Source organism: Mangifera indica, unplaced genomic scaffold (genome assembly GCF_011075055.1).
Source record: "Mangifera indica cultivar Alphonso unplaced genomic scaffold, CATAS_Mindica_2.1 Un_0114, whole genome shotgun sequence".
Classification (NCBI taxonomy): domain Eukaryota; kingdom Viridiplantae; phylum Streptophyta; class Magnoliopsida; order Sapindales; family Anacardiaceae; genus Mangifera; species Mangifera indica.
Genome location: NW_025401206.1, coordinates 41,589 through 59,045, shown reverse-complemented (window position 1 = coordinate 59,045; position 17,457 = coordinate 41,589). Strand labels below are relative to the sequence as shown.

Sequence of the window (17,457 nt, the reverse complement as noted above, 5' to 3'; positions counted from 1 at the left end):
TTTTTAAAATTTTAACGATATTTATAATATTTTTCAAAATAAAGATATATCAATTAGATTTTTATATTATTTTTTAATATTTTATGTTTCAAAAATTATATTTTACAATATAATATATGATATATAAAATTAGATTTTTTATATATAATACGATATATAATTTGATTACCATAGTTTATATGTTAAAATACAGAAAATGAAATCAAGAATGAAAGAAATGGCGTTTGTGGATGAAGGAAAGTGTTAAAAGGAAAAATGCAAATGGAGGCAACAAAAGCCTTAAATGTCAACCAAACCTCAAGGCAAGAGCATGTGACATGTGACAAGAGAGAGGGTATCATTGAACTTGGTCTAGTAATATATTTTGCTTCAATCACTCACCTATTATACTGATTCTGCATGCACATGGGTTCAGTCATGGCATATCTGTCATTTCATAAAACATTGAGTGGGACATGGTGGTTTTGCGGTATCTTAATGGAATAAAAAGGACAACGGTCGTCAAATGTTACTCTCATGAGACCGGACTCCTGTCGTCCGGATTTCAGCTTGGTTGTATGATCATGACTCATTTAATGTGTGGGGTGCCGACTATTTATGGGTTTCGATATTCAATTATTATAGGCCAAAGGACATTCTTTTGTCTAAATTTTTTTCTAAATTTTTAATATTTGTTCTAAATTTTGATGATGACAATAATGATGGTGGCTAATTTGTTTAGATGCCTATTGATCTTCTCTATCTCTTCCTGTGCTGCCATCATTGATGTCAAATGAAGATCTACGAAAACCTAACTATGACAAAGCTAGAAGACAAAAAGGTTTGTCAAATTGGCTTTGGACGATAAGAATCCGTTACGCTCATAATCAGAGAATAGGTATTCGTTATCGGTTATCTAGATCTAAAATTGAATTGATAGAAAACGTGATGGATTCTTATCATGTAAAACCGATTCAACAAATCCTTTTTGTCTTGGGGCTTCATCCCTATTAGGGATCCGTCGGCCTTCGTCTGGTGTCATTGACGATGGTAGAGAGAGACGCACAAAAGGTCAATCGACATCAGAATTGATTGGTTGCTGCCATTGTCATTGCCAAAGTTTGCAAGAAATCTTATGGTAGAAGTGAAATATCAGGTTTCAAAACTTGAAAAAGGGATGAAATAAAAACTATAAATTTTTTAATATTATTGGTAAAATGATAATTATACTTTTAGTCCTAACAAAAAATTTTAACAATAGTTGGTCTATTGATGAGTATTTAGATTTTTACATCTTATGGGTGTGTATTTATATTTGTATTAAAACTTAGGTGGAAAATAATCTTTTTGACCATTATTATATTACTAAAATAAGTACCCAAATTTGGATAATTCTTGTAATAAAAAAAATTTAGACAAAAAACTAGATCTTACAAGATAGACAAGTTATCTATCAGATCCATGGGTAACCTATCTATAACTAGATAAAAGTTTTAAATTTTTGGACATATACCTACAGGTAAGGAGTTTTTGCAGGCAAGTATATCCGTGGGTCACCCGTTATTTTTTTTATTTTTTAACATCAAACTTACAACATATGTAATACAAATCTCATATGTTTTTCTTTCTCTTGATATAAAATAAACTCAAATTCACTTTAAAATTAAAGAATTCATTGTGTTAAAAATAAATTTAAAAAATATGAATACTAAATACTTTGTTATAAATATTTATTTTATGTTCAATGTTGAAATTTATCAAATCTATAAAAAACATTTTTTATAATTTGAGACAAGTTTTCGTTCTTCCCCACAACTTTTATATATTTGAAGAAAAAAATATAAAAAATTATAAAATAAATACATTAAAATAATAAAAATAAAAGAGAAATAATACAAAATTAATATTAGTGAGTAATTCGTGGGTCAATCCATCTTTGTAGAACCGAATATAAGTTTTAAAAATCATTATTCATATAATTTAATCCATTTTTAACCTACATTCATTTTATACACACTTGTATCGGTCCAATCTAACCCATCCAATTTATCAGCTCAAAAAGGAAAAACCCTTTGTTTCATTTATTATTTTGCAACTAGTTTTAACTGATAGGGAGACAATGTCACTTCAGACAGATCCCTAAATCTAGTTTTGGGCTCACGACAGGCTGTGCACCGGGCGGTTCCTAAAGATTATGGTTAAATAATGTCCATTTGATTGTTACTTGTGTTTCAATCGCCATCAAGGAAATCCAATATCTTTACTGAAATTTTATATATCTTAATCAAATATTAATACTTTCCAAGTCTTTACAAATTCAAAAACTGAATTTAAACTCTCTTTTTGGTAATGCACCATCTTTACCATCTCACAGAGGGGAAATGAATAATTTTTCACTCAAATTTAAATTTAAATTTAAAATCATATATACGATAGATAAAAAATTTAAATATTCATTCATAGGGTAACTGTTGTTCAAATTTTCAGTTAAAAATAGGGATAAAATTATTATTTTATCTATAAATTCTAAGACTTAAAAAATTTATATTATATTCACTTTTTAGTTTAGAAAACTCACATTTACCTCCTATAATTAAACTTTGAAAAATTCACTTTTTCCTCTTTTCCAAGTTTCATTTTTGGTGGCTTGAAGAATCAATCGGCGATGGGGAAGAAACAAAGGTTTTCTCTGACAAAAGACAACCCTTCATCATCTCCAGAGCGGGAAGACTCGAAGACAAAACGTTGTCCTTCGTCATTTGGATGACATTTCATTGTCCTTTATCATTGCTTATGAATGAAGTGATAAAGGACGATGAAGCGTCATCCTTCATCAAGTCTTCTAGACGATGAAAGACAATATTTCGTCATCGCGTCTAGATAATTTTTTTTCATAGTCAGATTTAGAAGATAGGTAAAAAACACTAATCATTGATCGAAATAATGGTGGACGAAGAAGAAAACAAACCTTAAAAGTGAAATCTAAACTTTTTAAACTTTAAGAATAAAGTGAAGTGTTAATTTTTAAAACTTAAGATAAAATGATATAAATTTTAAAATTTTAAAATTTATAAATAAAATAATAATTTTATCTCTACACTTAACTAAAAATTTGAATGATATTAATTTATAAATACATACTCTTAAAATTAGGGTAAGATTTGGGTGGCACATGGTCCTTTTCCCCTTACAGAGGTACACAAATTCAAACTCATCCTGTACGATTTGTCTTAAAAAAAGGGTCCTGTAAAAGGGTCAGTCAAATCTGCACAAATTTAGTACTAAAATTATTTCAATCAGTCAAATATGAGAATGGTCTCAAAAAAAGGTTCGTATATCTCTTAGATTTAAGATACAAGACCACTTTTTAATTTATTTTTTTAATCCTTCATGAATTATATAACATATATTTACCCATTTCTTAAAAGGTCTTATCTCTACTTTAGAAGGTATTAAATATAAAGGAATAATTTACTAATCTTTTTTATGTCATTTTCGTCTTTGAAAAGCTATTTAAAAGCTGATAAAATTAACAATTTCTCCGAATATGCAGAAAATGTTGGTGGAATGTGATTTTTTAGGGAAGAGGATTATTTCCCACCCAAATATCCACCGAATCCCTATCCTCATCTATAGCTAAATGGCTGTTTCATTTTGGCTGATATTTGCATGATTAGATGGATCATTCTAAGATTATTATAATTATTAAGATTTAATGAGGGGCGTTTAGAGGCATGGATTAATGTAGACAAAATAAGCTTAGATTAGGGAAAGATTAGATTATGACTTCTTTAATAGTTGGTGGCCATAACTTTACTAACTAATTCTCACCACCAAAATCAAGTTTAAACGTTAAATAGATAAAGAGTAATGTTACATATACAAACAAATTGTATAAATTTATTAGTATAAATTAAAGTTGTAGTATTTGATTAAATAATTTTAAATTAAGAGAAAAAATAAATAATTATATCATTTAATCATAAATTATCACTTCAATTTATACTAATAAATTTAGAGTAATATTACAAGTACAAATAAATTATACATTTTTTTTTGTATACAATTTGATATGTTAACATTTAATTGGATAAATTTAAAGTGAAACAAGAAAAATCACATCACTCAATCATAATCTATCACTTCAGATTGTGTACAAAAGTTTTATTTATAGTCAAATATTAACCTAACAAAAATCTTAAATGGTGAGTAGGGGGAATGTTGCTTTCTTTCCTGCTTTTTTGTTAGGTATTTATGTCCCTGCCAATTCAGGATTGAAACCAACCCTCCTTGCGAACCATCCTACCCCACTCATCTAACCAACCCTTAGGCCAATTAATCAATTACAAGCCCTCATTTCAGTCATTTCCACTCTGATCTTCAGTCATTGTCTTTGTCAAAATTTTGCTTATTCTAACAGCCATTTTTTAACTTCTCCGCAAGCTTTCCAAAATGGTCTTCATTTCTGATGTAATCCTAAACAGACTGGAAGTGGGGAGGAGGATCCTTTTGATAGACATATAAGACAAAGTACACAAATGGGGAAATTTTGAGGCCAAACGACTATTTCCCACCCAAGGTATGTTGTAATGACAAGTTTCCACCCTTTAACTATGGAAACACCAAATACCCACTCATAACTGGTTAAATTTAATGAAACCCTAACCCCTGAAAATTTAATCTCATTTCCCCCTCTAAAAGTTTAAAAACTAACATTTTTTCCCTAAGCTAAGTTTGAAAAAATTGCATTTCCCCCCCTAGGGTTTAGTTTTCAAACCCTTTCACTTTCTCCGGCACCATTGCCGGCCATCTCCCCCTCCCGACAGTTTCTCTTCCACCGACGGCCCCCCTCAACTCCACCCCAACCCATCCAACACAGAGAGACGTTGTCTGGGAAGAGAAATCGTCTTCGATCGATCTTATCTTCATCGTCTGGGAAGACGATCGTCTTCCCAGATGAAGACGACTCGTCTTCCTAGAGGACGACGAGTCGTCTCGTCTTCGTCTGGGAAGACGATCGTCTTCTCAGACGATGACTGGGAAGACGAAGAACTTCATCTTTCACGGCTTCTCCGACGCCGATCGGACATCCAAATGGGAGGAAAGAGATCGCCGGAAGGAGAGGATGCTTCGGGAGGGAGAGGTCGTCGGCAATGGAGTTGGAGATGTCGTCGGAGATTTCAAAACCAAATCCTAGGGTGAAACTGCGATTTTTTAAAACTTAGGCTGGGGGAAAATTGTAGTTTTTAAAGTTTAGGGGGCAAAAGTTAATTCTATTTTAGTTTATTTTTAATATTATAGAGAAAATAACGATTTTACCCTAACCACCGTTAGAGTTTTGTTAAATTTAACCAGTCATGGGTGAGTGTTTGGTGTTTCCATAGTTAAAGGGTGGAAACTTGTCATTATAGCATACCTTGGATGGGAAATAGTCGTTTGGCCAAATTTTTAATTCAAATTTAATAAATATTGAGTTAACTTGTGGTAATTTTGGCAAGTCCAGTATTTTGGTTTGATGGGTGGGTAGGACAAGATTTTGATCAGGGCAACTTGAGCTCATAATTCGAATCAAACGAACCAAGTTTCAACAAAAGATTTGACATGTTTTCATAAATGAGTATACTTCAAATTGATTTGAACATTCAAGTTTGAGTCATTTCAGATTGAATATAAAGTTAACTAATTTTCAAGTCTCAACCCATTAATCTTAAAATGATCTTAAGTTAGGTCTTTTAAATTTGAATCGATCTTAAAATGAACCTTATTCAGGTTTGGCTTGAATCAACTCCGCTCCTATGAATATGTTGAAGAGGTTTAGTAATGCTTATAGTCTCGTTGTCTGCTAAGAGGAATTTTGGACATCGATATTGAAGAGTTTATTGCATGGGCTGGGTAACTACTTTCAATGCTCCACCTTGTGGATATGACCTTCAATGCCATCATTCGTAAGATGGGCTGCCCTAGTTTTAAGGTGCCTCCCTCCCACTATAACCTTTATACAATGTTTTTTTCTCCTAACTACGTCTTTTTATTCTTCCAATATTCTAACAATTGAAGGATGGTTGCAGAGATGGCGGTTAGAGTTAGATATAAGTTTGAGGTATAGTATCGAGACCTAGGCCTGGGCCAGGGCCGCTCCCTTGTTGTGTCTAGGTGATTGTTACAATTAACCCATTTACTTTCCATCAGACATAATATTGACGAATCTAGAAACTAATAAACAAAATGAAAACGAGAGCACATGCACCTAAGCATAAATTAGGCATGGTAAAAGAAAGAGGAAGATTTATTCCTGAATAAACTTCAGTAACAACTGCTTATCTAAACACAAAGGCATAACTTATTCCTCAGAAAAGTATGCACTGAATTCTATACCTCCCAAAATGAAAGCTTCCTCGACCCAGCATGACATGCATAAAACAAGATCAGGCATTTTTCTTCACCGCAGCAGAATTGATAATGTCAATGAACTCCGGCTGGAATGAAGTTAACAAAAGAAGCCCTAAACATAAGCCAGAGAAACTTAAGTAGATATGGAGCAGAAAGAGAACTGGGAACATATTTTTACCTTCAGAGAAGCTCCACCGACCAAAAATCCATCAACATCAGACTGAGCAGCCAATTCCTTGCAGTTTGCACCATTTACAGATCCTGAAATAGGCATTCAACAAAGCAATTACATATAAATATAAAAACACGTGTCAGTGGCGGAAGTTTGAATAAATAGTAGTTTTATGTGCCACATAAAGTTCAAATAAATAAAATCGGTAATCTTATTTTTTGGATCTTTGCCAAAACTATTACCTTCAGTGCTTCAGCAATGTACATATAGTGTCATTATGTTAATTTTTTTGTATACATCCATCCATTAAAGGGCCCTCTACAGAGATCTCAATGACAAAGCTGTTAAACTTAGCATAATAGGGTCCCTAGAGTTCTTTTTATTATAAAACATATAAAAAAGGTCCCTGTTGAAGTTTAGCTTCTTTATACGCAAGCTTCATCTTGATGATTTAGCAGATTATTCAGTTGAAGGAGATGTCAACATAAAAGTTCTATGAACATCTCAGCATTTTTTACATATATTTTCTTTTGCTTTCTGCTTTATGTTTCAATTTATATAAACCTTATTTTTCTTAAAGAAATGAAAGATTGAAATTTCATTAAAAATGATAATTGAAGAACCAAAATCCAAAACATTACTTGTATTGTACATTGCATAAACAACTGAAAGGCAGTATAAAGAAAACTTAGCGGAAAGGGTGAATAAATAGAGTTACCTCCATAGATTATCCGGGTTGTTGCAGCAACCTCAGGATTGGTGTTTGTGTGGAGCCATTTCCTCAGTTCAGAATGTACCTATTACACAGAAGAATAAAACAGGAATTAAAACAATTCACTATGAGAAATCCAGAACTTTGTATAAGAATTTCACTTTATAACTAAGCTTTAGCTTACAGAATATGACCCTAGTACTCTTATCCTATCAATCAGATGCACCAAACGGGAGGTGATCAAGATGATAAAGTTCCTAAGTTTCATTCAATAAATGAGACATTTAAAGAATATATCCAGATTGCATAAACATTGCAGAAATACCTTCACTTAATGTACTTTTCCTTTTTTAAAATAAGCTTGTTTACCCTTAACCATACCTTGTACTCCTAGAGTAAGCAATGTTCTGCTATATTAACTTCATGATAAAGAAACAGTTGCTACTTTCCATTCTGCAACCACGATATGGTAAGAATGGAAATGCTCTAAACTGTTTCCCCTGAATTTCTTCAGGTTACACACACACACTCTAAAAAGGCAACAGAAACAATGCAACATCAAAAGTAAAGCAAAGGAAGTCTATATTCAGTTTGAAAATGATGAGAACATCAACAAATAAGGGAAGGTCTGACTCACTTCCTGAGCTTGAGCTGGAGTAGCAACTTTCCCAGTTCCAATAGCCCACACAGGCTCATAGGCCAAAACAATGTTTGACCAATCTGAGATTCGCTCTGACATAAGAAAAAGAAACAATGATCAAAGGATGACAAGTAAAAAAAACAATCATTACAAACTATCAACACCACCCTTGAATTTTACTGTTAGCCCATAAATTGAAGCATAAAAGCCACATTCAGCATTCTTCACACACAACACACATACAAACAATTAATTAAATCTATATCAGGTACAATTTTTGGAATTTGTTACAGGTAAAAAAAGAAACTGCAGGAGAATATAGTTAGAATGTAATAAAATTCATTTGACTGCATTGTCATAGCCAATTTAAAGTCATAATTTCCCATTAAAGTATAACAAGGTCAAACATTCAAGCAAGAACATTAAACCACTGGTGTAAGATACACAAATTGAAAGCACCTTGATTCATTAGAAGTGTGATCAACATACAATAAATATAATGCAATGCCAAAGTACTAATTTAACACAATTCACATTTATCCATTGTGACAACTGTGCCTCAAGACTATGTCAACCTTTATCTTCAGAATCTGAGAAATGCTAGATGATGAATATGGGACCAATAGAAATAATCACTGATATTCTGAGTTTCAAAGAAATTGTACACATAGTTTTCATTATTCATAAAGGGAATCAACCGTTACAATATAATTTGAACAGCATGCAAATTTACTTAAAATATCATGCAATATATTTTTTCCACATTTCAACTACAACATGAATTCAACAATCTAATATGAAGTAATAAAAAATTACCAAAATCTTAATGACGGTCATAGTTTCTAAAAAAAATAAAACATAGAAAATTATTAGCCTTAATACAAAACACCATCAAAAACTGCACAAGCTTTCTACATGGCAGTAAATTATGTACCTGCAATTGCTTTAGTTTGTGAAGCAACAACATCCACCGTAGATCCTGCTTCACGCTGCTCAAGAGTCTCGCCAACACAAGCTATCACCTTTAAACCTTGAGAAAGTGCATATTTAACCTTATCCCCAACAAACTGAACAAAACACAAAAAGGAGCCTCTGTTATTATTGTGCGTGAAGCAATGATTACAAACTTAATGACAAGTCTGACAATGCGCCATTAAACATTACTTACCTCATTTGATTCATTTAAGATAAGTCTCCTCTCAGAATGACCAAGAATAACCCAAGGAATACCCAAATTGAGAAGCATCTCCGCACTGCACAAACACAAGACACCAATTTTTAATTTTCAATAAAAATAGTCAAGATGCAAATAATGTCTCGATAGTCAGTTCATCAATGTAAAATGTGTAACAATGAAATACTGTAAACAAATGACTCGGCAAAAGCTAATTGCCAGGAGGGCTGTGCCAAACTGAGCTGATTAGATAATTCACGCCCAAGCCATAACATTGAAGGAAAGAAAGCAAATACTTCAGAAGTAGGTTCAGTTGACTTATTGCTGTTTGGTAGTCCAATAAACCATTGCTGTCCGTAAACTCTAGTTTCAATTACCCAAGCATGAGAGTGAAACAAATTAAGGCGGCAAAATAGCACGTATCAACAGCAAACTTGCACATACCTAACCTCACCGGTGAAAGCACCTCCATTTTTTACCCAACAGTTTTGAGCTGCAACATGAAATTCAGGCCTCAACAAATCCTTCACCATCGGAATAAACACAAAGGGTGGGCTAATCACAACCTCTGCAATATAATCAAATCTCCACCCCGTCAACACGTCTGATCACCCACACAAGAAACAATAATAGCAGTTTCTTTTTTTTCTTTGGCAGTTAACTCGACAGATTAATATTTAGTGTCACATAAAACTCCAAACCAGAAGTAACCAAATTACACTCCGCAAAAAAATTGAGATTTAAGCTTAAAAACAAAAACTGTAAGGCGTAAACTTACATAAATTTCTAGACGGAGTAATGAGTACTAATCTGAGATAATAATCAAACAAATACAAAACGACATGCACTTACCAACGACATCTTGGGATGGAACTTGACCTTCATTGAGAACATTCACTATCTTCTTCACTTCTTCAGTGGTTCCATTCTACACTCAAATTCAAAACAGACTCATAAATAACTAATTCAACGAACCAGTTTTAAGCATTTAAACAAAAAATAAGCAGGTCTCGTGATTCTATCAATCAAATTGAGCGCAAACTAATCAACGGCAGAATAAGATGAATCAGAAACTCACGCATTTCCAGTTACCGCCAACGAAGAACCTCCTGCCCATTGTTGTTTGACGATGATAAGGAAATAACACACACAGATCTTTGTTTTGTTTTTAGCATTTGTTCTGTTGAGCGACTCTCCAGCCGAAAATCCGGGAATATGCTTTTGGAGTCTGGAAGAGACTAAGGGAGGGTAAGTTTGACAAGTAAGGATGGTGCTCGGTGATTATGAGTTGGGGCAAAACGGTTTCGTGACTCACGTGTTCATGGGCGCGCAGAAAGAGCAACTGGTGACTGGGCTAAAGCCACGTAATCTTCGTGGGTCTTGAATTCCATACAAAAAAAAAAAAAATTCTGGTTATTGTTAGGGGAAAATTTATTAAATACCCATTTTACCTTTTTATTAAACTAAAATACCCATTTCTCTAATTCTAAATAAAAATACCTATTTTTTCCTATTCTTAAAAAAGTACCCTAATTCTTTTTAAAATATCAAAATTATCCTTCACCATATCTATATAAACTTTCTCACTCTTACTTTTATTACATACACTTTTTATATCACTTCAACACTCATTCTCACTCTCATTTTTATTTAATATCAATTACTATGAGTTCAATCGAAAAAATCAATTCGTGAAAAAAATTATTTATATGAATCTTAATTTAAAACTTAATTTTATTTGTTAAATCTAGTTTATATGTCATGTAAAGAGAGCATTTGGATATTTGATTATAATTTAGGGGTTAAATAAAATGTTAAAAAAATATGAAGGACATTTTGATATTATACAATATATAAATGATTTAAATAACATGTTAAGAATAAATAGATATATTGAAATACCTTTGAATGTCAACAATAAAAAAATCATTCGAAAATATGAAAAAACAAATCTAAATTTCGAAAACTACACTTTTAAATAGCTTATGAACGAGAAAATCAAAAAATCAGTCTGAAATTTCATAATTACATCATAAAACATGTCTCAAAAAGCACAAAACTAAAGAGATAGATGTCAAATTTGAAAACTATATATAAAAAAAGTCTAGTCCAGTCACAAACAAACTCAAAATCATAAAAACTGAAAATCTTAAATTTGGTAAAACAAAAAAACTACATAATACACACTGAAACAGTTTTATTTGGGCCTCCAAATTGGGTGCAACTGGCAAAGTAAGTTGTTGTTATAGAGCTCGAAACGAGCTTCGCGTTGATATATTACAAGTCTCATAACTCTTCCTGGATAAAAAATTATGGTCGTTCCAAGTTTATCGCCTACAAACCCTATAATTTAAAAAAAGTTAATTTCCGCCCTACTCGCGGTTTCCACGATTCAGTGTAAAATTTCCAACGGACCCCCATGGATCTCCCCCTCCCCCTAAAATTTTAAAAACGCTAAATTTTCCCCCCACCCCATGAGCGCCTGTGGGAGATTAACGTAGCGCTGACAAATCTAACCTATTTTCTGGCCAAAACTCATCATTTCAGTCTCTAATTTCAACACAAATCAAATCTACACATTCAATAACACAAAACCCTTCAAGAAATTTAAGCAAAACAACCAAGAATCAAAACATTTTATGTATTATTCAAAATCGAAACCCTAAACATTCAAACCTCAAAATCTCTCTCAAATCTTAATACTCCTAACAATAAATTGATTCAAACAAGAAGTTGATGATGTACTATCCTTATTTGTCATTTTTGATTGTCGAAAAACACTAAAAATCGATGGAAAAAACCGAAATCCATTGCACCTGTGAGAGACCCATGGGAGATCTGAATTTTTCTCTGAATTTGAATAGTAAATCTATGGAAAATGTGGAGTTTATCTATAAGAGCAGTTTAATCATTTCTCAAATTGAGGGCATTTTTGCTTAATCCTTAGAGTTTTAGATAATTTTGCTTAACACCCTTTAGTTTTGGGTATTTCCTATAATTTCCCTTATTATATTTAGTTGCTTAAATTTATTGGGCAAAGACTTAATCTTCCTTAGGGTTTATTTATTGTCAAACTTTCATTTATTAAATTTTAGAAATTTAAATATTTATCTATAAATCTTTTTAATTAATAAATTTTATTTATTTTTTGAATAAAATTATTATTTAATTAATAATATTAAAAAACAGAATTTTCTCTCATTTTCTCTTTTGAATTTTAAAAATTAATAATTTTTCTCTAGGTTTAAATTTTTAAAAATTACATTTTTCTCTTAAAGTTTACATTTTTCAGTGATAATTTTCCGATATATGGTCATCTTCTCTAACAATCTCTCGAGAGTGTCTCTCCCTCTCTAGCATGCCTCTCCTTCTTGATTATCTCCTCTCAATATTATTGACGATGAAGACGCTAAAGAAATAGAATTTCACCGAAGGGAAAAAGCGTTTGAGGGGGAGTCCAATCACCAAAGGGAGAGAGCGCCAAAGGAAATAGTTCATTGCATTAATATTCCTCAAACCTAGTAGGAGTAGAAATATAATTTTTTAAAGTTTAATCATATAAGAAATTATTAGTTTTTACGGAAAAATGAAATAAAATTTTAATTTTTTAAATTATTGATTAAATAATAATTTTATCTTCTATAAAAACTAATAAATTTTATTAATTTTAAGAATAGACTAAACCTTGGGTGGAAATAAGCCCTTTGGCCAAATTTATTTTTATTTTTGCAATTAATACATTTATAATGATCTGCAATTAACATTGATTCGATGGTCAAACAGAATTTTCCATCCAAACTTTGATAAAAAAATTTTCACTGTTTTAATTTCAGAAATTTATTCCTCACCCTTTCTTCAAATATGTTATAAAAAAGTTAATATTTGATTTTAATAAACCGATAGAAAAACAATAAAATGAGTGAAATTACACTTCCTATATATTATAGGAAACAATAAAAATATATTTGTACACTTAAAAGTTAACATTTGATTTTAATAAACCGATAGAAAAACAAACTTTCAAAATTTAGAGGATAGAAAAATTGTTTTATCCGAGGTTAGGTGGGAAATCATTTGGCCTTAATCTGAGTGTTTCAAATTATAATAATTTAATCATGTATCATATTATTATATAGTAAAAACATAATTTTTTATCGTATATCATATATTATATTGTATCATAATATATGTTTTTTAAATAATAAAAAAATTTATAATTAATACATTATCATTTTAAAAAAAATTATAAATATCTTAAAAAACTAAAAATTTTTCATATATATTTTTACTATGTTATTATTTTTTCTAAAAAAACGTTTATCGATTTTTATTAGTAATATATATCATACTTTAAGATACGTTGATCGAATCGTATTTATTCAATTTTCATTGAATCTAACGATAGAAATTGATAATTGGACATATGCGTCATGTCTGTGTATAGTTTGATCGATGCATAGATCCGTTGGATGTCTGTGTAACATTGTCAACCATTTCAATGGTTTCCATGCTAGGAAACCACTGGAGAGAGAGGTGCTGGGAAGGTTAGTCAACAGTTTATCCAAGATAGTTGTTGGAACAAAGAAAAATTAAACCCTAAAAAAAATACAAGTTTTTAAACTTTTAAATAGAGAAGGATTATTAGTTTTCTAAATTAAGGAGAGAAAATGATATATAATTTTATTTATTTTAATATTAATAATAAAATTATAGTTTTATTCTTATAATTATCATAAAAAATTTAATAAAAATTAGATAATTAATAGATATTTGAGTTTTTAAAATTTTACGGATGATGTTAAAAATCGACTAAAACTTGGGTGGGAATAAATGCTTTGGCTATAAAGAGCAGTGCAAATCACGGCGGTACTGGCCATGTATGTTCAATTCCAACGAAAGTTCTTTACGCTTCCTAATCACCATCTAACGCTCCAAAATTAACATTGTCTACGTCTGTCCATTAATACCAACGGTCTAGATTGCAGGGAACACACTTTTCCTTTCTTGGTCGCTCCATTTTTTGACACCCTCAAAGTTCCGTTCGGCTTGAGCATCGAAACTCGAAGACCATCAATTGATGAGCCGGTAAGCTTCCGTTGTCAATTCCTTGTGCCCATTCGAGTTAGTTTTTCTGGGTTTTCCTCTTAACGATGATTGAACAAACTGTGGATTCGATTTTCGGCTTTTGTTGGTGAAATTTAATTTGGGTTAACTTAAAGTGTGGATTCTGTTATTACCCAGATGGGATCTGGAGATGAAGTTGTGGAAATTGAGAGTTTGGAGAGGGGTTTGTTATCTGGTAAAGAGATAGAAAAGGCTGAGGATGATAATACTGACACTGTCTTATATACGGCGTCATTTCATGAGAAAGAAGACAATTTTGTGAAATATCAAATCGCCCAATGGGTATTATATTCATTGCTTTTGATATTGGCTTGGGGCATTGGGTTGTTCATGCTTTTGTATCTGCCTGTAAGGAGATATATACTGAGGAAAGATATCCGCTCCAGAAAGCTCTATCTCACTCCAAATGCCATTGTATATAAAGTAAATTCACTATGCTTCTTTCATTTTTTTTAATCTTTTTATCTGCTGTTTTTGCCTATAGTTTGGGTTGCACTTAAAGTTAGGTGTGGTTATCCAGTCATATATAATTTGAGGCCAATTCTATGTTTCTTCTAATGTAACAAGTTGGGTTGCAATTTGTTAAGATAGTTAGAAGGTGTGAATATATTGTTCAATTCTGATTTCGTGCCAAGTTATGTGTATATAGCTTCTGTTGGATAATACTTTACTTCTTTATCTCAGAGTACAAGGCCGGTTCCATTTCCATGTTTTGGGGTATTGAAGAAAGAGAAGCATGTTTTATTGCCTTCAGTCAGGGATATTGTGATCGAACAAGGTAAAAGCTTTGCAGATTTTTTCATCTATCATATTTGTGGTGCGTTTGTTTCTATCCACTTTTTGGGTTTATGCAATTAAATGGCTCTTTATAATGGGTTGGACCAGGGTTTTATTTTACCATCAACATGAAGGATAGATCAAAGCTTCTAATGTATTGTTTGCAAAAGTTATTGGAGTAGTAATATGCTATTATTGAGTTCAGTAAAACTGTATACTTAGAGATTGAGTACTCTAACCCAATTTGACCTTTATGAACTATTGTTTAATTTGTCCTAAACCACAACCTTGTAGCAGAGATTGGTAAAATATTGAAAAATATTCTTACCTTTCTCTGATGCTAGGAAGAGCTAAGATTGGGCACATTTGGGTCACTTAGGGATGTTCTCTCCAACTTGTTTTTGCCCTTGTTTAAAGTGTCGTTGAGTAAAGATTTCTTTTTTGATTTAGAATATCTTCGTCATATCATTTGTTGAGAGAATCTCTTTTTTATATCAGTCCATTCCGGTAAATTTTAAATTACTTGTATCGCCCTCAGGCTATTTGCAGTCTTTGTTTGGTGTATACTCTCTTAGAATAGAAAATGTTGGTGTAAGAAGGCCTCCAAGTGATGATGTTCAAATCCAAGGCATAACAAATCCAAGTGCTTTCAGAAAGGTACTCTGTTATGATCACATTTATTGTTGGTAATTTTGAAAAATGAAAAAAGCAAACTTAATAATTCATATATTCCTTCACGCCCATTTCAGGCTGTTTTGACTCGGCTTTCAAATATGAGGAGTGAGGTTTTCTCTAGGCAAGCTTCTGTGACTGAAGACACACCAAAAACAAGTTATTCATTGATTGGGGTATGCCAAAATATCAATTCTTATTTCTTTTTCATGTGCTTGACATCATTTTGTTGGTAATCAAATATTAGTGGAGTTATCTTGAGTTTGTATACTGTAAGTTTAGTTCACTTCAAAATTTTCTGATCAATTAGCATAAGGGTAAATCAAGCCAGTCCACTAGGATCATTATGTGTAATTCTCTATATTTAGCCTTCTTAATATGCTGTGCAATAGAGAATTTTTTCTTTCTTCAAGTTTCTTTATTTGTTTTCGTCCACTCACTTGCTAGGGATATAATTTGTTTACTCTTGCAATTGCAGATGTCGCCATCAAAATCTGCAAGGCAGGATGTAAGTCTATATTCAGGAGATTTAGTACTACAAAAACTTGAGGAGGTCGAAAGTTCTGTAAAGGTAAAGCCAGGAAGCACTTTTATCTTGTTTCTCTTCATTTATTGCACTCTATTCATATTCATGTCTAGTGATTGGTACAGAGAGTTCAAAGCTTAATGGAGGAACAACAATGCCAAACATCACAATCTGTTGATTAAGGTGAGTGTGTGATTTATTGTATTGGATTCCTGGTTTATTGTGTCTGTTTTATTGTACATCTCTTTTGGTGCCAAGTGGTAATCTAGATGGACATGTATTAGAATCAATATTAATTTTTCTCTAGCATAATTATCTAATTCATTCACGATGTAAAAAATCATATGTTCTATTTTTTTTTTTTTGTAATTCGTTTCAATGCCTCTGTTACCTGTATCGATCACTTTGGACAATCCAACCAACGGGCAGATTTTTAAATGAGAACATTATGTCACTCCATAACAAATAATTTACATAAGTTTTATTGTCTGGCTATTAGATTGATGTTTCTTATGAATTTTTGGTAGCATAGATTCAGCAACCAGCAAGCCCTAATTTTTGGCATTTAACATTAGTTTTTTTAGAAAGGAATTCAAGAGAATGCTGCATGTGCATGTTCAATCACACATACATTCAAGAAAAAACTATCTTGTGTTTAAGAGAGAATGGTATCAAAATCATCTGGCTATTAAGTTTTAGATATATTTCCCTTTATTAATGGAAGGGGGGAAAAGGGCATAGAATATAAATGTTTTATCAGAAAAATCAATGAGCTCAAGCTTCTCCTGAATAAAGATATGCGAAAATGAAATAGGCCGAAGGGTTTATTCCCACCCAAAGTTTCTTGCATTCCCAAATCAATACCTATTAAGCATTGAAAACCCAAACACTTATCCGTGGACGGTTAAAATCAACCGAACTAGTTAAGTTTTATAGGCAAAATCATCTTTTTGCATTTCCAAATCAATATTTGTTAAGTAACGAAAACCTAAACACCTAATCATCTTTTATTAGTTACATTAAAAATAATAAAATATTATCTATTTTTTTTTTAGGTTTAGAAAAAATAATAATTTCCCTCTTATAAATTAAACTTAGAAATATTATATAATTTCTTTTAGGGTGTTTTTCTTTTTCTCCCTCCCATTTCTCAGTGCTGTACATTAGTCGGCTTTCTTCTTTCTCCCCTTGTTGACGTCAAAAACCATAATAAAGTGATCTTTATCACTCTTCATCCAACGATATCTATTGGTAGTTGGTTGAATTACACGTATAGAAATGGCATATGACT

General features: G+C 31.7%; 2 protein-coding genes across 4 annotated transcripts; one reads left to right on the top strand and one right to left on the bottom strand.

The window, feature by feature from the left end:
* Positions 1–6,247: 6,247 nt before the first annotated feature.
* On the bottom strand, positions 6,248–10,397 carry LOC123207886 (triosephosphate isomerase, cytosolic). 2 transcript variants are annotated; one of them, XM_044625368.1, is made up of 9 exons: positions 10,146–10,397; positions 9,920–9,995; positions 9,512–9,635; positions 9,062–9,146; positions 8,828–8,960; positions 7,891–7,985; positions 7,260–7,338; positions 6,548–6,630; positions 6,248–6,481 (listed from the first exon to the last, which is right to left on the bottom strand). In XM_044625368.1, the coding sequence occupies exons 1-9, from the start codon at positions 10,182–10,184 to the stop codon at positions 6,467–6,469; spliced, it is 729 nt and encodes a 242-aa protein (XP_044481303.1). In that variant the 5' UTR covers positions 10,185–10,397; the 3' UTR covers positions 6,248–6,466. The 2 variants fall into 2 exon arrangements, with proteins under 2 accessions (XP_044481303.1, XP_044481302.1); XM_044625367.1 differs by having other exon boundaries at positions 6,248–6,455; positions 10,146–10,394.
* A 3,543-nt stretch (positions 10,398–13,940) lies between these two features.
* On the top strand, positions 13,941–16,656 carry LOC123207883. 2 transcript variants are annotated; one of them, XM_044625364.1, is made up of 7 exons: positions 13,943–14,152; positions 14,309–14,614; positions 14,876–14,969; positions 15,507–15,625; positions 15,718–15,816; positions 16,119–16,211; positions 16,292–16,656. In XM_044625364.1, the coding sequence occupies exons 2-7, from the start codon at positions 14,309–14,311 to the stop codon at positions 16,346–16,348; spliced, it is 768 nt and encodes a 255-aa protein (XP_044481299.1). In that variant the 5' UTR covers positions 13,943–14,152; the 3' UTR covers positions 16,349–16,656. The 2 variants fall into 2 exon arrangements, with proteins under 2 accessions (XP_044481300.1, XP_044481299.1); XM_044625365.1 differs by having other exon boundaries at positions 13,941–14,614.
* The last annotated feature ends 801 nt before the right edge of the window (positions 16,657–17,457 follow it).